At 42.9% G+C, this 20,658-nt stretch overlaps 1 protein-coding gene across 1 annotated transcript in view; it reads right to left on the reverse strand.

Moving 5' to 3' along the window:
* Positions 1-20,658, reverse strand: part of LOC141986958 (EF-hand calcium-binding domain-containing protein 6-like) — an 87,879-nt gene that overhangs the window by 30,115 nt on the left and 37,106 nt on the right. Inside the window, exon 12 of the mRNA XM_074952053.1 lies at positions 15,018-15,128. Within this exon, the coding sequence (XP_074808154.1) occupies positions 15,018-15,128 (111 nt within the window). The remainder of the gene's footprint in view (positions 1-15,017; positions 15,129-20,658) is intronic.

Below are 20,658 nucleotides of genomic sequence, written 5' to 3' on the forward strand. Positions count from 1 at the left end.
TGCTGCCTCTCAACTCCACTTCTGGTGAAATCTTCTCCATGTCCAGGACTGACTTTAAAAAAAAAAAAAAAAAAAGTTCAGTCCAAGGGTTCTTAAAGTAATTTTCTAGTCCTCTTTGTTGACCTCTGCCTTCAAAATGTAAATTGATCAGTTTGCCAGAGAGTTTTTTCCTAAAGTGTATGTGTAATTCATGGACACCTCCTATGGCTGACCATGGGACCTATGAAACCACAGACCAGCATTCCCTGATTATTGGTTGAGGCCCCTGACTGATTTATGCTTGAATCTGGGAATCGTAGGGGGCAACTGTGCTAGGGCTACTGCAAGTGGGCTCCCAGCCACCGGCCATCTGAGTGAAATTAACATGGCTCCTCTACTGAGCTACCAATGCAACCACCTAGTAGAACAGGCAACAACTTTGTGGCAGAGTTGGGTGATCTGTAGGAAGTTGGCAGAAAGGGGAGGTGTGATGGTGTCCTTCCACTGATTAGAAAGGCTAATGAGCATTCCTGCACTCAGGCAGAACCAATTAGGCATACCTGCAGAACATGTGCCACCCGGAGAAGGGGAGCTTAAAAAGGTGAAACTTGCCACAGAGAGGGGCAGACACAGAGGCATCAATGAAATGGAAGGAGGAGGAAAGCTAGAAAAGGCACATTTTTAAATTAGTTAATCCTATTCCATTCATTTATGCTCCTGTGTGTTATGGTATTTCCCTGAGAGACCATCTCAGATCTCTGTAAATTGGGGGGGAGGGCTGTTTTGATAAATTATGTAAACATTGATGGATATGCTGGAATCTACAGTAAAATAACCTAAAATTCAGCTAAATGCACACAAAAGCCTCTAGCAGACAAAGACGTTCCAGTCCCAGGCTTCAGGTATATTTAAGACAACTGTCAGGAGATAGGTCTCCAGATATTGGTAAATGTAGCATGAACCCTATCCTAGCAAGCCCAAGGAGGTCAGCTCTACTTCTCCTACAGCAGAGAAAACTCATGTGTTTTAAAGCTGGCCCTGCCTATGGCCTCTCTGTATACCAACTCTCTGGACTCTAATGTGTGCAGAATGCTGTTGCCCAAATTCATATTTATAAAGAAGCACAACCACATCATTTTAATCCTCAAACATCTCCATTTGCTGCCTGCACACGTCAGGTCTCACTCAAAACTATCCTTAGATGTAAAACCCATCATGACGTTACTCCAGCCGTTCTCATAGACCTTGTCTTTCTACTTCCCTCACTGCTCCCACATAATCTCACCCCTGCGGGTGCATAAGCTTCCCTCCTCCACAGTTCCTGATGCTTGGAACACCCTTTGTGTGTCTTTCTGGCTCAGCAAGTCTTCATCACACTTCAGATCACATTAGAAAACATCCTTCTGCTTTTCTGTCTAATTTAATGCTATAATTATATTGTTTAATTCTGTGAAGCTCTTAGGAATCAGTTAAAAAAAATGAAAGATGCTGTAAGTAAAGTTGTATTATGGTTGCCTGATACTTAGACCCAGCAGAGACTGCAGAATAGAGAAGGAACCAAAATGTGTTGCAATGCTTGGTTCTGTGTGACTTACAAACCAGAAGCAGGAAGTCCACGTGTGTGGGGACTGGTGGCAATCGGAATGTTCACTTCCTATGGGGGGTGGGGGGTGAGTTCGAGGAGGAAGGAATGGGAATATACTTTAACTTGTATCTGACCTCTAGTCTTAGCCTCTTCTCAGACAGTGCTGAGAAAGCTGAAATTTCTCCATTGTCCTGGTCATTCCTGTCTGTTGTCACAGCAGGTCTCGGATTTCTAATGTGGCCCTTATTTGCTGGTTGGATACTACAAGGATTTAGCTAGATTGTAAATTCTTTGGGATAGGGGCTATTCTTATGTTATCTATGTCTATAGTGCTTAACACAATCGGGCCCCAATCCTGACTGGTGCTATTTCAATACAAATATATAAACAATAATGACATAACCATCCTGTAGAGGGACCAGTGGGTGAGGTAATATCTTTTATTGGATCAACTTCTGTTGGTGAAAAAGACAAGCTTTTGAGCTTACACAGCACTCTTCTTCAGGTCTGGGAAATATACTCAGTGTTACAGCTAAATACAAGGTGGAACAGATTGTTTAGCATAAGTTGTCAACACATACTTCAAGGACCATTCAAGGTGAAATGGCCCATTAACACCCCTCTAGTCATAGGGGGCACTGTTAGTGGGTCACAGATTGTTGTAATAAGCCATAAATCCAGTGTCTCTATTAACAAAAAGAAAAGGAGTACTTGTGGCACCTTAGAGACTAACAAATTTATTTGAGCATAAGCTTTCGTGAGCTACAGCTCACTTCATCGGATGCATCAGAGCTGTAGCTCACGAAAGCTTATGCTCAAATAAATTTGTTAGGCTCTAAGGTGCCACAAGTACTCCTTTTCTTTTTGCGAATACATACTAACACGGCCGCTACTCTGAAACCTGTCTCTATTCAGTCCATGATTTTTAGTGTCTAGCAAAGTTATGAATTTAAGCTTCCAGGCTTGTCTTTTGAAAGTGTTGTGCCAGTTTCCTTTGAAAATGAGGACTAATAAGATAGATATAGAGTGACTGCTTTGTGAAAACTGTTCACCCACAGGTGATGTGGTGTTTTTGTCTTTTATCATTTTCCTGTGTGAGTTCATTCAAGAGTGTAGTGATTGTCTGGTTACACCCACATAGTTGTTATTGGGGCATTTAGTGCACTGGATGAAGTGATAGGCATACGTAGGACCCGCGGATCTTGAAAGGTGTGTTGTGGGAGGTGTTGATCATTGTAGCATTGATATGTCTGCAGGCTTTGCATCTATTGTTCTGGCGAGGTCTGTTGCCACTTTGAGTTGGTGTGTCCTTCCTTTTCCCCCGTGACTGGATGGGGTGTCACCTTGAATCGTTCCTTGAAATATGTAACTACTTATGCTAAACAATCTGTTCCATCTTGTATTTAGCTGTGACACTGAGTACGTTTCCCAGACCTGAAGAAGAGCGCTGTAGCTCAAAAGCTTGTCTCTCTCACCAATACAAGTTTGTCCAATATAAGATAAGATGTTACCTCACCCACCTTGTCCCTCTACCATTCTGAGACCAGTATGGTGACACCACCACTGCATATCCACCCTTTAAAATAACTCATCTGTGTGACAAATTAATCAGTCTATATAGTCATTCCAGCTCACTGCTTTTCAGAGTGGCGACTGTCCGCTAATAAGCAGCGCAGCAGGAACTATTTCATCAACATTTTAAGGAAGATTGTACTGTAGTCTCTCTTTATACAGTGTGTGTAGAAATAAATTTGACAAGGCAAATGATTGGAGGGTGAAAATTTTAAAAGCACTTATGGCCTAACTGTGTCCACTGAAGTGAATGGGAGTTTTACTACTGACTGCAATGACAACAGGGTTAGGCCAGTGCTGAGCACCTTTGAAAATCCAACTCTAAATAATTTGCCTGGTCTTAGGCAAATCTATTTCTGTGCACACTGTGTAAAGATAGAGTCACCACTATGAAAGGCAATTTTATTTATGATCATTTTAGCTAACTACCTTTCACAGTGGTGACTCTAAAATTCATTCGAAAAAAATGTTCTTTTGGAAATAAAATGACATTGCATTAGAAAATATATAATATATTTAATTTGTAGTAAATTGAATTCCCAGTGAAAATCTTAGTTGTACAAAAAAATCAGTTTCATAGAACTATTGAAAAATAGGGTTAGATTTAGGGACTTCAAGGGTCATCTAGTCTAACCCCCTAATGTCAGCTTTTTTTAAACACAGAAGTTACTTTAATATAAGCAGGTAACAAATGAAGAGCCAGATCACCCCTTGCTGAGGGGAAAACCTGCAGGAAAGAGCCACAGAGAGTATGTCTATGCTATGTCTATGTAAACCTGTGTCTGTAGGACCTGTGTTTGTGGACTCAGTTTGTTTCCAAGCCCGCACTTCAGCGCCCACACTGCACTGTAAACGTAGGTTTACAATTGCTGGACCCACGTCTCACAAGTATGCTAATATGTCCATGCTGCACTACGCAGACCTTCTGACTCAGGTCTGCAGTTTGACCTGTGTCCACACTGCAAAATGACAGGGCTTGGACCCGACTTAGAGGGGAACTCAGGCTTGGAACCACCCTCCCAACTGGGTCTGCTCATCTGAATTCAAAGGGCTTTCTGGCCCAAGTCAGACTGATTTGTGTGTGGACAGAAGGGGGGCTTAGGCTTAAACCTGAGTCAGAGTCCATGCTTACTATGCAACGTATACACATCCAGAACAGGAAAGCTCTCTAAGGTTCTCCTAATGGAGTTTCCTTAAATTATCCGTTCAAGAGGGAAGAATCCAGAAAAAGCGAGGTGCCATAGATCTGTGGGGAAGGGACCCACCAGATGATTAAAGGCAGAAGTGTCAACGAGGATAGCTGTCCCTTTGCACTGCACCATGGCTGCTGCACATTGGCAGGCTCCCCTTGTGCATGCTAAATAGCAGCTGCAGAAGGCACCCAGAGGGAGTTAATACTGTTTCAAGCAGCATTAACTCTTGCTAGGATGTCAGCGTAGATATCTGTGCCACTAGTAAACGATGGTGATATAGAGAGCAGCAAGTCCCCTGCTATCCACCCTCCTGCACCCTGGCCCTGCACCTAAATCCCTACAAAGACCTTCTACACAAAGCCACAGAAGAGAGGGATCCAATGAGTTACAGTGGGTACATGATCTGTGACTAGGATGAAAGAAGACCCCAGGGGATAACTGTGGAATTCCCCTCTGGCCAGGGGATCACCAGGCATTATTATTTCATAGCAGATTATTTGCTTTCCTGAGGTAAAAGTCTCCTACTGAGGTAGAGGATTTGGTGTTCTTGGCGCTGGTATGACTGCAAGGAGATGGCCACAGGCACACTCCTGGAGGCATCTGTTTGTGAACTAAATACTCTATTGATGTCTAGGCTGCACAGGACCCAACTTGTACAGATGACTGCTAGGACCAGTGGATCTGCTTCGCGACTGTTTTTTTGAGTAAATCCATTAGTGGTACAAGCCACTGACAGCTGCCAGATCCAAATGAATTTTGTTCAAAGGATTTTTCCACCCCTAAGGCTTTGACTTTTTTGGAGAACTTTAGATATGTCCATTCTTTATTATTGTAGCACACTCGTAGTACGGGTCCAGGAAGCTCCCAGGCATCTGGATCAGGGTAGTACTTTTAAGATTACCTTCTGTCTAATAACACAGCGGGGAAAGCCAGTGGAGGCTTGGGGGAACTTCCTTCACTGTTAAGAGTATATAGGGCAAAATCTTGTCCCAGTCTTTAACCTCAAACTCTTCATTCTTCCTAATATGGTTTTAAGGGTTCTGTTAAAACATTCCACCAGCTCATCAGCCTGGAGGTGGCACATCCATTCCTGGGTCATTTTACATATCCAGCCAGAGTTCTGTGTGGCATCTACTGACTCCTTGGACTTCTACGCAGAGCAGTGGGCATTGTCTGGGGCGCTCTTGCTCAGTGTTCCCATCTGGTACCCTGGTTTTACACCTCTGACCCTCACTTCCATTTCTGTTTTTTCCTCTTTTTCTCTTGTCCCACAGAATCACTTGATTCCCAGTCCTGGAACACCTCTCCCCCTCGGCTGAGGGGAGGGGCTTTGAGTTCCTGGCAGGCTCTGCCCACCCTTCTGGAATATCAAATAGCTGGGTATGGCAGACTGCGGTTTGCACAGTCTTGATTTTGAGAAGGTACAAAACTGTCAGAATAAGTGTCATGTAAATTTAGGATCCTGGGCTGTAAGACTCAGAGGGCAACCTCACTGGTTAAAATATCTGAATTAATTCTCTAGCTATGTTCTTGCTGTGGTGGCTTGTAGCAGGATGGCTTTGGGATATTGTATATCATAATCTGTTATTACTAAAATATAATATTCTTCTTTACTGGCCCTAGTACATCCATCCCAATCTTTTCAAGGGCTACTGTGGTTAGGTGCATGGGGTTACCTTCAAGCGGCAGCGGAAGATGGTGGTTTCTTGGTCAATGTCAGGCCAGTAAAACTGCAGAAGCAGCCTTTCAAGGGCCATTTCCCTTCCAAGGTGTCCAGCTGACAGTATGGCATAGGTAAGCCTGGAAGTAGCCTCTGTGATGGTTTAGGCACCAACACCTGGACCCAGAGTTTCCCTGCCAACTGCAGATGATCTTGTTACAAAATTTCATTCTGTAACTCAGGGGAAACTAAGTAACTATCTCTGAGCTCTGACCCTGTTTACGACTGCCAATATGCTTCCTAGTGCACCTCATCTTCACTGACCCACAACCATGCCATACAAATTCCCTGGTTCTGAAGCACAGAATTTGTCAGAAGTACTTGATTTCTTGGACCTAGAGGATGACTGATTCAAATTGCTCTCACCTCCTGTGGCTCAGAGAACCTGTCTGGGCTAGGAGAGACTATCTGACTATCTCCCCAGGTTCCGTTTAAGATAGGTCAAACTTTCTCCACTTTTATCTCATTTAGACTTAAGGAACATGGAAGAAGTCTCAAGGAAATCAGAGTGGCCCATGGGGAAGAGCTCCCAAGCATCCTCAGCATTCCTCCTCCAGCTTCCCTTGCTCTCCTAGACACAATTTGCCAAGCTGTCTCTCCAGAAGGGCTCAGAAGTGTTTCCAATCCCATGCTACGGTAGCTTTTCCACAACTCCCAACCAAACCCAGTCTACCCCACTCTCAGTGGCTGAAAGCAAGTCCAGCAACTAATTAAGTCCAAAATATGAACAGGATGGTAAGCCAGCAAGGACTCAGTGGGGATCAGATCCCACTTGACCAGGGTCTGACCACACCCAAAGCCTACAAGTGCCTTCATCTTCTGTCCTCTTCTTCAGCTCATTACCACAAAACTCCCAGGACTACGACTCTCCTGGACCTGAGAAACATCACAAATCTCAGCAACACTGAAACCAAGATAGTCAAATCCCAGCTGGGGGCATAATCTGTTGATGTGCTTCAGTTTCCCACATTAGAAGCAAAGAATTGAGCCTTGCCCTGTAACACCTGGAAATTTTCTGTGATGGTGTTTCCCCATCACCTTCTAGAGAAGGGAAAACCCCCCAATTAGAGAGAGACTCTACAGATGTCAGGTAATTGATTGATAGCTTAGCCCCCCCTCTCAACAGAGGGGACAAAGTGAGGTGATGATCTATTAAGCATCTGGGCCTTATAAGTAGACAGAGGGAGCTCAGTGGGGGAAAAGACTGCAGAGGAGGCTGGATGCTCCTACAGAGAAGGCCCAGCAGTAGGCTGGAGAACTGAGCCACAGGAATAGAGCTAATTCCTGTAGTGGGCCCCTGGAATCGTGGTCTGGAGACAAGCCAGGGGTCAGAACCAGGAGTTCGGAACCAGGAGTTCAGAGGCAGGCAGGGACTAGAGCTGGACAGGAAGCAGGTCTGATGCAGCTGTGGGCATGAAATGCATTGAGCAGCCACTGTGGTGCTACTGATACAGGGCTTAAATGTTGTTTCTTCTGACCGGTCAGGGAGCATACTCACTTAGCATAAGTCTATTGGGCCCAGCTGAGCTCACTAGGGATCCTCCTAGGGCCCCTCAACCCAGGGTTGTCATGGCACCTTTGGTGAAATTCCTACAGGAAATCAGAAGGGTGAACATTTCTTTCTGGTTCTCTTCTGGCCTGTACTCCTTCTAGTCTATTAGAAACTGGGGCTTCCCCTGACGCATCAGGAGTTGAGGACCTGATGGTCCCCCTCTACCCCCAGTAATTGTTCATGGGCGGGGGGGGGAATCTACCCAGTTGAGAAAAGGGTTGTCAATGAATTATTTGAGGAGAGACACACAAGATGGGTTGAATCTTGAGTGATTCTGGGAGCTGAAGCTTGTAGGCCGCTGGGTTTATTTGTTCAGTGATCCAAAAAGGACCCAGGTTTTGATGGTCAAGCTTGTATCACATATTGTCTGTTTTCAGGTTTTGAGTCGAAAGGCAAACCTTATCCCCAAATATAAGGAAGGCTAGGGGGGTTGTTGCTTTCTATCTATGTTTCTTTAGTGGCCAGTAAGTGCTCTTTGAGCTCCTGATGTGTTTGCTGGATGTGCCGTACCAGTTCCATGGCCCTCCGGTATGGTTGAACCTTTGCGCAGCTCAAGATGGAACTGGGGTGAAAACCAAAGTTTGCAAAGAATGGAGTCCATTCAGTTGAAGTGTGGCTTGAGTTGTTGTACACAAACTCAGCTAAATGTTTCAATCATCCTGATGGAAATTCAGGCAACAGTAAAGGTACTGCTCCAGGAACTTTAAGTGTGGCCAGCTGTCTGCAGATAGTAGGCTTTTGAGGTGAGGGGAGAAAAATTCTTACCAGAACTGAGAAATGAACTGGGGACTTTGATCTGAAATGATGCACGTGCTGATTCAGTGCTCCAGGAAGGCGTGTGTGGTTTCACAAGCAGATGGAACAGTTAGCCAGGGAATAAAATGGACCATCTTGGTCAGGAGGTCCACTATGGTCAGGATAACTGAGTGCCCTTGAGAGCACAGTAATGCAACAATAAAGTCCATTGAGAAGTCTGAGAAGGTGGGGCCTTTCTGGAGGGGAACTCTCTGCATGGGGCAAAGTCCCCTCTTATCTCCTAATGGGCTGCTCAAACTGTCACATACCAAGGTGTTGGCAGTGCAATCAAGTGGTTGGAGCAGGAGTCTGGCCTAGTGGTCAGAGCAGAATGAGAGGACAGAACTCAAGGCCTGGTCAAGAGACAAGCCAAGGGTCAGAGCCAGGAGTCAGAACAGAGCCAAAGGGTAAAGCCAGAGCTGTGGTCAGGAGACAAGCCAAGAGTGGGAGCCAGTAGTTAGGGATCAGGAGTTCAGAGGCAGACAGGGACTAGGATTTGAGCAGAGCAGGCAAGGGTTCAAGCAAGGGCTGGGCAGGTAGCAGGTCTGGTACAGCTGTGGGTGTGGAATGCATTGAGCAGCCGCTGTGCTCTGTTGCTACAGGGCTCAAATGATGATCTGTTGGCTCTTCTGATCAATCAGGGAGCACAGTCACTTATTGTGAGTTTATTGGGCCCAGCCAACCCTGGAGGCAGCTGAGTTCCTCACAAGCCCAAGAAGAACTGTGAGCTGAGCCCAGGAGGGGCAAAAGACCTTTTGTTTTCATTGGGACTTAGTTCCCCACTGTCAGGAAGTCCCATTATCAGAAGGTTTCATGGTTCACAGGGCAGCTAGTGCCAGTTTGAGCTACTGCTGACAATTCTTTTCATATGCCAGATTTAGCCTTATCCAAACCAATTCTTGCTCTTGTTTTGCTTCCTCTTCTGTTTTCTGTTGTAAGGCTTTCACTTCTTCCAGCTCCCGTCCCTGTTTGCCTTGTGTAACTGTGTCTCCAGGGCTTGTAAACTGACTTGACATCTTCTGTTCAGCTCTCTCAACCAGTTCCATCTGACCCGTCAACTCCTCACTCCTCCTCACTGTTGGGCCACCCAGCCGAACACCATGTCCCGGTGAGGGTTGTCTTATGGCCTGCTAGGTCAGGCATTACCTTTTCTCGTAATGGAGCTGGGAAATTAGGCCAGTCACTGCCTACAGTTATGGGCCAGAGGAGGTCTCTCATCACACCAACCCTCAGTTTGCTCATCCATCCTTTTTGTTCTATTTCTATCTTCGCTGTTGAGTAGACCCGTGTCTCTCCATGTACACATGAAATGTACACCAGCAAATGCTGATCTCTTCTCACCATTGAGAGGCTACTCCCCTGAACTAGCATTTGCCTGCACCCAGAGTCAATTAGTCCTCCCATTTCCCATCCAACTACTTTAGCAGTTACCTGGTAGGCTGGAGTGCACCCCTACCAAGGGAACATCCCAAGCCACACACTTGATTGAAGTAGCAGTCCAAATAGCTGCACTCCATGCTTATATGACCCAGTTGGCCAGGCCAGAAACACACAATTGGGTTCTCCTGACCAATTCCCAGGTGCCCAGTGGCAACTGAGATGCCACTACCTCCTTTGCTTTCTTAGTTGTAGAATTATCTAAGAATTTATCTCTCCGTGTGTCCCCTTTTCCACTGCTGTGTCAGACTTCTCTGTTGCTTTGCTTCCCTCGGAGTGGTTCCTTTGATCCAATCCCTCTTTCAGGTGGTTCAGCTCCATCAGTTTCCATAAAGGCCTATATCCTCCCTCTGTTTCATCACTAGAAGTTGGCAGAAACATTTGGACCCAAACTTTGGGCTCTGGTAGGCAAGACCCTTAGGAATTGTTCTAGGATTATAAGGTTCACCACCTTGTCTAAAGAGTTTGTGTCAGGCTGCAACCATCATGTTACCAGGTCTCATAAACTTAGTGCTGCTGCTATGGGACACACCACCTCTGGGAAAAGATATGTCCTAACTGGTAGCAGTACGCTTCTGGGGTCAGCCCATAATGGCCTCTTTTACAATTTTGTAGGACCGTGCCTGCTCATTGGACAAAGCTTGGTAGGCTGCCTGAGCTTCTCCCAAGAGGAACAGGTCTATTTGAGCTGCCAAGGAGGATTTGGTACACCTTGCTGCAGTCTCTACCCTCTTGAAGGTATGCAAAATGCCTCAGGGTCATCACCTGGGCCCAATTTTGCCAGGTCTGGTACTCGTCTGCCAGAATTCTCTTATCCTGAAACTATATGGGTTCCTGGGGCCAACTTCTCTAGGCACTGCAGGAGATGCTCCTATTGAATCTCTTACTGTTGTTGCTGCCCTTGTAGTGGATGCAACAACAGAACGTACATCTGCCCCTGTTGGGCTGCCAGCATACGGAACAAGTCCTCCATCTTCCCCCAAAAGGTGAGTCAGTCCCTCTGAACCTACCTTTAAGGTAGTTGGTATGTTCCTCCTTCCTCAGAAGGTGGTCTCAAATCCCAATTCTGGTAGCATATGTATTAGCCCATCTTTACCTCGTGGGTGCCCCCTTGTCTCTGATCACAGTGTTGCATGGAATCCTTGTCTCTGGTGCCCCCAATGGGGCGCTCCCTTGGCTTGCAATAGTCTTTCCCAGCCTTCACCTTCTCTCTGGGTGTTCTGTGGCTTGGCCCTCCAGCCAAGTCACATGAAAGTCTAAACCCCTTCCAGGATAACATGTAACAGTCCAAATGAAAGTCCAAATCTTCAAACTACCCCTTCTGCCCCCTCAGGCTACAATGTAGTTCTCTGGTTGACCCTACCTAAGGGCTTCCCCTGTAGGAGCCTAGCCTGCTCTTGTAGTAGTATTCTTCCATTGTTTCCTGACTGTTAAACCCTATCTTAGCCAGGGCATCTCTCCCCACTAGAGAGACCTGCTCCTCTGCAGTCTCAATCCAACTGAGCTCCCTCAGTCGTCTTATAAGGCCTAGCTCCACCTCCTCTGGCCAGAAGACCATTAGTTAATTACCCACCCAGATGCCTTGCAGGTGATAGGCGTTAAGCCCATCACAGTGACCTTGGAAAAAGAATTTTTGAGTCTGTTGGCTAAAGAAGCTTGGGGCTGCAACCTAAGAATCTGCTCCTGAAAAATGAACAGGCTGTAGGATATAAGGCCATATGGGGAAACTTTTAAAAGGGGGGGAACCTAGTCTGATTCCACGATCCTAGAAGAAACAAGGGTATGAACCCTAAACTGGATAAACCTTAGGAGGAACCCTACACAGTACTGACCCAAATAAATGAAGTGGTGTACAAGATACAATTGAGTCCCAGGACTAAACCCAAGGTTGTCCATAAGGACCATCTAAGGTGGCATAAGGGGAAGAGAATTTCAGCTTGGCTGCCCACTGAATCTGAGCATATAGCAATGGAAGTTGAGATTGGAAAAGTTGTTATACAGATGAATCCACCACTCAAATAAAATGGGCAGGGTCTGCCTCAGTGAGCAAATTCTACAGAAACAACAGATGCTCCTCAGGGCCTGATTGGTAACTGAATGTAAACCCAGCAACAGAAAAGTCCCAAAGGTATTTGGGTATGAATAAAATTATTTTAGGTTTGTGATGTGAAACTATCATGATAGAGATTGTACATATGTAAATAGTTAAACATTTGTCACATCTGTTTGGGATGGGTTATTGCCATTTTAGGCCTCATCAGCATGATGAGCAAAGCTGAGGTTGTTACAAGCTGGCAAAAACTTGCTATAGGTTAAGTTAAAACGCTATTGAGATTGACAGGTATGAAGTCACCCCTTGATTGTGAAGATGACAGACAGATGAGAAACAGGATTTGGTGAGAGCCTGGATGTGAGGATCAGAGCTGAGTGAAATTTTTCAGACCAAACTTCTTTGTTTTTGTTTTGTTTTTGTTTTTTGGCCAAAAAATTCAGATTCACATCGTTCTGAAAATCTGTGTCAAAACATTTTGAGAATTCATATTAAATGCACTGTTTTGGGTGCAAAAAGGAATACTGAAAATGAAATGAATCAAGACATTTCATTTAGACATTTTTAAACTTAACGTTTTGATTTTTCAAATTGAAGCCATTTTTTTATTTTGAAACTAATTTCAATTTTATTAAAAATATCAAAACTAAATGTTCCTTTTCAGGTCGAACATAATATTTAATTTGACCTGAAATGAATGGGTTTTTTTACTTTTCAGATAACCAAAAAATTTTAAAAATCAGCTTATTTAATTTCTAAATTTTTGGTAGGGCCAGGAAACAAACAAACAAACAAACAACAAAAATCAATTACTTGGACAGCTCTTGTGAGGAGTGAAGGAAAGTTAAGAGTCAAAGATGACCCTAGGTTGTAGACTTAAGTGGCTAGAGAGAGAGAGTGGTATTGTTAACAGAGACAGAGAAATAGGGGGAAAGAGATAAAGTCTCTTTTTAGACATATTTAATTCCCCTAAGGAAATACCAAAGATAAGTGATAGAAGCATAGATGGAGCAGGAGAAATCTGGGTAAAGATATAGATTTGAGAGTCATGAACATATAAGTGGAAACTAAAACAATAGTAGTACATCAGTTCACACTAAAGGTGAATGAAGAGAAAGTACCAAAGAAAGACCACTAAATCAGTGCTACTCAAAGTGGTGGTCCGCGGATCGGTGCCGGTCTGCGAGCCATCAGCTGCCAGTCTGCGCGCACATTGGGGAAAAAAAATTGCCGGTCCCCCACATCAGATAGCTTGAGAAGTACTGCTCTAGAGAACAGCTACCAAAAGGGAAGGGAGGAAGGTGAGAAGGCAATGCTAATAGAGCAGTAAAATAAATAAATTAAAAGAGGAGAACCAGGAGAGGCAAGAGTTCCAGAAGTCTGGAAAGAAGACTTGAGGGGAAAGTGTTGGTTCACTGTATGAAAGACCTCAAAGATAACAAGGAGGATTAAAAATGGAGAAGAGGCCTCTAGACGTCATTAAGAAGTGGCCATTAATTACTTTGGTGGGAAAAGATTCAATGGAATGGCATGAACTGACACTAGACTGAAGGATCTATATATGACTGGGAACTGGAGAGGAAGTCTCGGCAACAGGAGTAAACAATATGTTAAAGATTTTTTCTGTCGACCACACTACCGCCTCTTGAGGGGGTGGATTAACTACAGCAACAGAAAAACCCCTTCTGTCTCTGCAGCAAGTGTCTATACTATGGCTCTACAGTGGCACAGCTGCAGCACCATAGCTGTGCTGCTGTAGTGTCTGTGGTGTAGGCAGGAGGAGGTGGGATAAAATGTGAAAATTGGCCAAGTTTGCAGTGTATAAATTGCATTTTATAGTAATACATATGGTTTCAATACAATGCAAGGTAAATTCTCTCCAAAACCTTAGACATGGCCTTCATGTGTATGCTCACAAAATTGGGTGTATCTTTACTTGCACTTGTATATGCAGGTGTAAACACCTGCTAAAACTTGAATAATAGGGCATTGCTTTTAAATAGCTCTAACATATACATGTGCATGCAAGTGTTAGAATTTGCACCTCCAAATCCCATGACCTCAGTGGATATTGTGGGTACAAATTCTAATAATGGCACACGTGCACATTTCAGATTATTTAAATGGCACAAACAAGTGTAAAAATGCATGTATATTTTTGTGAAATGTGAGCACAAGTATGTGCATGCCCAAAATGGAATATGTACAAGTGAGGTTGTCATTTATAAGTTTACCATCACATACACAACTTTTCATAACAAAGATATGGGAAATACATATGTATTGTCTGAATATAAAAGGCACCTTTAGTAATTGAGCCAGTATAGGGTCTCAATCCTGCGGACTTTGCACATCCAAAATTTAGGATTTTGATGTACAAAAGGACTGCAGGATTGGATCTTAACCTTTTAAGCAATTTATTGAAAATAAGTCTTGCTTTTCCCATCCTTAGAGTCAAGTTGTGGTCACTTTCTATTCCAATTTAAAGACTAGTTCCTTCAAAACTTTACTCTAACAAGTAGTCCTCACTTGTTTGAGTAATCCCATTAACTTCTACAGTGCTACTCACACAACCATGATTAATCGTTTTCAGGATCAGGTCCTAATTTTCAACAATAAAATATCACCAAATGTCTCAAATGTCATTTTTAACCTAAACTTGATCCATATCTGGGCCTTATGAGGTTGAATAGGAAAAAATCTCCATAAAGCAACTACCCCGCTCAAAAGCATTCCAAACGATACATAGTATCTGCAAATGCAACATGTTCTTACCCAGGTATTAAAAGCATCTATGACTGTTTTTAGAAATCATTAGTTTGTACTTACAAGTCTATCATATTCCTTAGTACTAGATAGATTACATGCAACTATTTACCTCAATGGCGTATTCTTCATAATAGAACAACTAATTAATAAGCATTTAAAGAGCAATTAAGTTATAAATAAAATGTGATGATAGTATCACCTAATCTTAAGTGTTATCAGCGTATTATATATATGAAATACAAATGAATGAAATAAAGGAGCACATTTAAGAAATCCAAGCCTGTTTAGCAATGTTATGTAAGCCTCTTAGATTAAACAAAAAAAATCTATTAACAAACGAGAAATAAAATGTATAAGCTGAGTACCGAGAATCAAACATGGCCATGAACTGGGGGTATCTGACATTTCCATCTTCATCAAGGGGGATTCTGTCAAGTAGCAGCTCAAACTCTTCATCAGTAATCTCCACGCCAAACCTGAAACAAACAGCAGTTAGCAGCAGTCACTCACGGAGTTCACATTTGGGTCAACAGTACCCACAATACCCTAAGCATATGGCTGCCATTAACTCTTTGTTATTGCTTCGGTCCTCAAGATCAAGAGCACCACATGAATATCAGAGGTTAATCAGGGTTTTGATCGCTTCAGCTTTCTCAAAGAAAGAAATTCTATCACAGAATCCCGCATTGGTGGGGCACAGAAATAGAAATACTAACATATTGAACTCTCTGCAATTGTCCTCTATAAAAAGTTATTCATTACACTAAAACACTGGTATTGCTCAAACTAGTTAACTCTGAAAGGCCTTTCATTTGGACTGTTTAGCATGAAAGAAAACGTAGAGAAAAAGTGGCTTTTCGAAAAACAGCTTCTTAATGCTTTTGGAAAGCATTTCATAATGGCTTTAAAGACATTTTGCATACAAATATTTAAAAAGCGGCAGTGTTTATTCATCAGCAAGAAAGTGTTTTCATCTCTCAAGAACAATCAAAACATAATCCTCGAAATACTGGCATAAATAGGAATGACTTAAGCAATAGTAATGAACAAGGCATTCATTCATCATTTTGCAAAGCTGATAAGACACAGCTGACTTTTTGGAGGGATATACTTTCCTTTTGCACAGGCAATGAAAGCATACACTAAACATAGCATTCATTTGTTGTTTTGATTTTCATCATCACCCTCTGCCACTTTACATAACTCAAGAAAATTCTCTGTGAGGGTATCATTCGTTCTAAACTTCACAGAGCTTATTTTTAGGGAGTTCTGACTCACAAACATTTGGAGCAAGGAGAAAATGCACAGTATAAAATCAGCCTATTTGACCTGGTTTATTTGTCAGGAAGTCCATGCAGAGGGACAGAGTCAATTGTTTCTTGCATTTGCTCTCAGAAGATTTAGTTTTTCTTTAGTAAAAAGAAAAGGAGGACTTGTGGCACCTTAGAGACTAACAAATTTATTTGAGCATAAGCTTTCATGAGCTACAGCTCACTTCATCGGATGCATTTCTTTAGTGTCACTTAGTTACATTTACACCTCAGTATTGCTAAGGCAATGTCAATACACTGTCAATCTGAGAAAAAACAAAGCAATCTCTCAGAGTCTTTTTTCAAATTAAACCTAACCTGGCTAGGGTGCTCCAATAAACCAGCTTCCAGGGAATCCATTGTGGTAGTTAAATAATGCTGCCATGCCTTTTGGAGATAAATTAATGGGCTACGTGATCAAAGTTAAGCATTGGTTGCTGCTGTGCCCACACACTAGGACTCTGTGGGGACCAAAGAGTTGACCCGCAGGACTGGGGACTTAGTATATTTGCGCCACTACTTATTTAAAAGTGAGAAACAACCATCTTCAAGAAGATGGATAATCTCCAACCAAAACAAAACATACAAAATAAACTAAGTCTGGTCCCCGCTGACTGGAGGGAAGAGAAAGAAATAGATCGGCTGCGTCTCTTTTATCATTTTAGTGGGCACTAAGATACCTCAGTAATAAGAGCCACATAAGATAAGACACAGAGATAGGCAGGCAGGCATGTCTCCCACTCAAGGCAGCATAAAGACACAAGGGGAGAAAGAACAGCAACTTTCCTATAAACTTGATATAGGAACTTATCCTACTTTATATAAGTGCATTACAGGTTTGGGAAAAGCAAAGGAGAATTCATAGTATTACTGAAGTCACCTAAGCAGCAGGACAACAAAACATCTATTAGCTGTTCAAAAGAAATGATCAGAATCTCTCCACTTGGAGTTTGTTAATAGCAATGGAACAAACTGACTGTGGGTCAGTTAAAAACCAGGAATGATAATGTTTTACACCCACTTGGCACTCCCTTTCCACAAGTGTAAACTACTGCTGTGGTGGAGGTTAACTCCCATCCCTTGTCTTGGGGTGTGGAAACTTCCAACTTTGGGGAGGCAGAGATTCATCCAGAAATCCGTCCAGCCCCTTTTTCAGCAAACACACATCCAAGAGCCCCTGGAACTTCAGTCCCTCAGTCATCAATCAGCGACACCTCCTTCATTTTTGGCTCTGGTTGATCCTCATGTGCAGTGCAGCATGGTGCAAGCTCATAGTCACCTGCAGACAGGCCGCCCCCAGTCCTGAGCCCAGACTCTCAGCCTGCTGTGTCCCTACTGGAATGCCATCCCCTCGAGCAATCAGAGGAGAGCTGGCAGCAGGAAGTGGCAGTAGGATTTCCTTCCAGCTCTCTAGACAACCAGGGCTGTAGGCAGTGCTTAAATCCGTAATGAAAGATGTGCTGGGGCTCAAGCAATTTTTTTAATGTCATAACTGATGCAGCAAGCCTAGAGGTGCTGGGGCTCAGCCCTGGCAAACCCTAGCACAAAGTAAGCACTGGCTGTAGGGGTGAAAGACTGGCCCTCTCACATTGTTGAACCATTGGGTGGGGACACCACAGTACACGAGATGCAACCATAGGGCCAGATCCTCAGATGGTGAAAACTGACTTCAATTGAGCTACAACAGTTTACACAGGTTGAGGGTCTGAAAGGCCTTGAAGAAACAGGCCAGCTATCCAAAATAATACTCCTGATACCAGTAGAGTTACCCTGAATTTAGGCTGATGTAATTGAGATCAGAATAGTGTATACTGGGTGAAGCATCAAAGACTGGGGGATATTGACGGGTGGATGACTTGATGATTACCTGTTCTGTTCATTCCCTCTGAAGCACCTGGCACTGGCCACTGTTGGAAGACAAGATACTGGGCTAGATAGACCATTGGTCTGACCCAGTATGGCTGTTCTTACCACTGGAGTTGGCACAAAAATATCTTTGGAAGATTTCTGGACTGGACAAACAACCACCAGGGACATACACAAAAGATCTGTATCCATGTCTTCAGATGAACCGTGAAACCAAAGTCTCCAGAGTTCCTCCTGTTGCAAGCAACTTAGAATAGCTCCAAGTTTCCCAAACATGACTGGACGCAAAGGAGCTGGTCCTGAACATCTGGCCTACTGATGGGTCCAGGATTTTTCTTCTGATGAAGGAATGATGTGTTGTGTGTGACACTGGAGAAGGAAGATGGGGCTATGCAGATTTCTGAAATGTGCCTTATCCTCCTGCCTTACTGACTACATCTGAGAATTAAGGAAATATAAAAGAGAAAGGTCTGGAGAAAGCGAGCAATGCGAAAGAGGTGTAGTGATTCTACATCAACATAGTATTCTGACATTGTGTGGCTTATTAAAATTCCAGAGACCTATTTAATATTACTGATCCGAGGATTTCAGGGAACATGCTGTGACTACATTACATCCATTATGCCTATTGGTGTGGAAATGGAAAGAGCCTTTATTGAAGTGGGCATTTTGCGTATACCAAACTGTGCTAAATTACAATATTCTACCTTTCATCCCAAAAGGATCCTTAATGCTTTACAAACTTAACCAATGGATACAAACCCAGTAAACGCAGGGATCACATCATTCAGCACTCAAATGCAGCCACTATTTAGTAACACACAGCAGCACTGCACAACAGATGAATCACTGAATTCTCTGGGGCATATTTTCAAAGGCAGGTGCAATGGGCAGGGCTTGAGAAACAGGTATCTGTCAGCCAGAGGGCTACGCCCATTTAGATAGAAGCTGATAAAAAATACGAGAGACTTGTTAACAGAGAGGTCCAGGGGAAATTATAAAGTAATGAATCATCCCTGAGTTAGAGCCTGATTCATCACCGTGTGTAGTTTAGTCATTCCTGTGCAAGGCTCCAGCAAATCCACAAGCCAGGAGCAGGTCTGGTGATACAAGTCTCACAGGAGAGAGGATAGGATCTATTCGAAGAGAGGGGGCATGGCTGGAGTGTGCTGCACTCTACCAATCTCCAGCTGGCAGACAGGCTGTGCAGGGCATGATCTAAACTGATATAGGTTAGGTTTAAACAGATGTAAGGGTCTCCATATAGAACTGCTCTGGTTCAATATCACATCTGTAGTTGAACCAGTGCAACTTCTGTGTTTAGACAAACCTGAAGAATCTGAACACGAAAAAGACCGGTTAGTGTATTTACTATCTCTCTCCGCTTATGAGCAGTGTTCCTCATAGTACATTTATAGTGCTTTATCCAGCCTACTTTTAAATGACTGAAGCGACTACACTTCACTTATCAGTTTGTTCTGCAACCTAAAACATCTCGTGGGCAGGAAGTTTTTCCTGATAGCCTAAACTTTTCCATTCTTAATTTCATCCCATTGCTCTTAGTTATTCCCCAACATACCACATTAACCAATTCCTCTCCTTCTGTGGTGTTTACAGACTAAAATACTTGAAGGCTTGTGTCACCTGTTTAGTTGTTGCAAAGCTCCTTTAATCTTTCCTTTGTCTTACAAAAGATACTGGCTACTTCCAACTCATATTTCCACTTAAAGGTGAAAACCTTTGTTGTATCTCAAATGCTTAAGGTGGCATAAGCTCCTTTCAGTATTTATATTTGCATATATTTTGTATCTAAATATAAACCTTCATTTAATAAAACTGTCTGATATTATTGTTATATGAATAGTAAGATGTGTTATGTACAACTATAGCAACGTCATTCAATGCTAGACTAATTAGTAATGTAAGAAGCTATTTAAGTATAGAATATTTATATTAATGGGGAATTAATCAATCACTGGTGTCTGCAAGCAAACCCTCTCTCCTAAAAGCAGGAAGACAAGAAAATCTTTGTTTCTCAAATTGTCAGGTAGAGTCAAGAACTTAGGCTAAAACTTTCTAAGAGTTGTTTAATTTTATAAGACTGTTTTGAGAATTAAAGACTCTTGTAAACAGGAATGTTTGGACTTTTCAAAAACAGAATTTCAGTTCCTGTCAAACATTCATAGATGTTTAAAAAAAATCACAGAAAATGGACTGAATAAAAAGAAAACTTTTAAAGTTAGTTTTAACACTCTGGATCTTTCCTGCCACAAGAAAAACAAAGGCAATTAAAGAAATATTGCATATTCATTAAACAGACTGCATATTCAGGAGCTGAAAGTGTCACCTAAGCAAACCCCAGAGGCATGGAGCCAGTGAAAGAGTGACAACAACCACCAATTTGAATCTAAACAAGCATGAAGAAGGTGTAATTCCCTATAATTTAATGAAAATAAGGTGAGCACCCCACACTCACACTGCCTTCTACTCTGCTTAGACAGCAATCACTTCACAACTCATCCTGGCCATTTCTACAAGCAAGCCGACAGATAAAAGATAAGAGAAAACAGAAGTCTCAAGAAAAAAACTCAAGGAAACCTCCCCAAGACTGCAACATGGATTTGTGAGAGGTAGTTAACTAAAACACTGCCAAAGGATTAGATTTAAAACTCTTGTAATTATTTTGTTGGAATGTTTAAATACTGTTGTAATTTAAAAGACTAACAGTTTTTCCTGTTAATGATTAAGTGCTTAGACCAGGGGTCCCCAACGCGGTGCACCTGCAGGACACCCCGCCGCCAAAATGCCGCCGAGAAACACTGTCATTTCT

Source organism: Natator depressus, chromosome 4 (genome assembly GCF_965152275.1).
Source record: "Natator depressus isolate rNatDep1 chromosome 4, rNatDep2.hap1, whole genome shotgun sequence".
NCBI classification, from domain to species: domain Eukaryota; kingdom Metazoa; phylum Chordata; order Testudines; family Cheloniidae; genus Natator; species Natator depressus.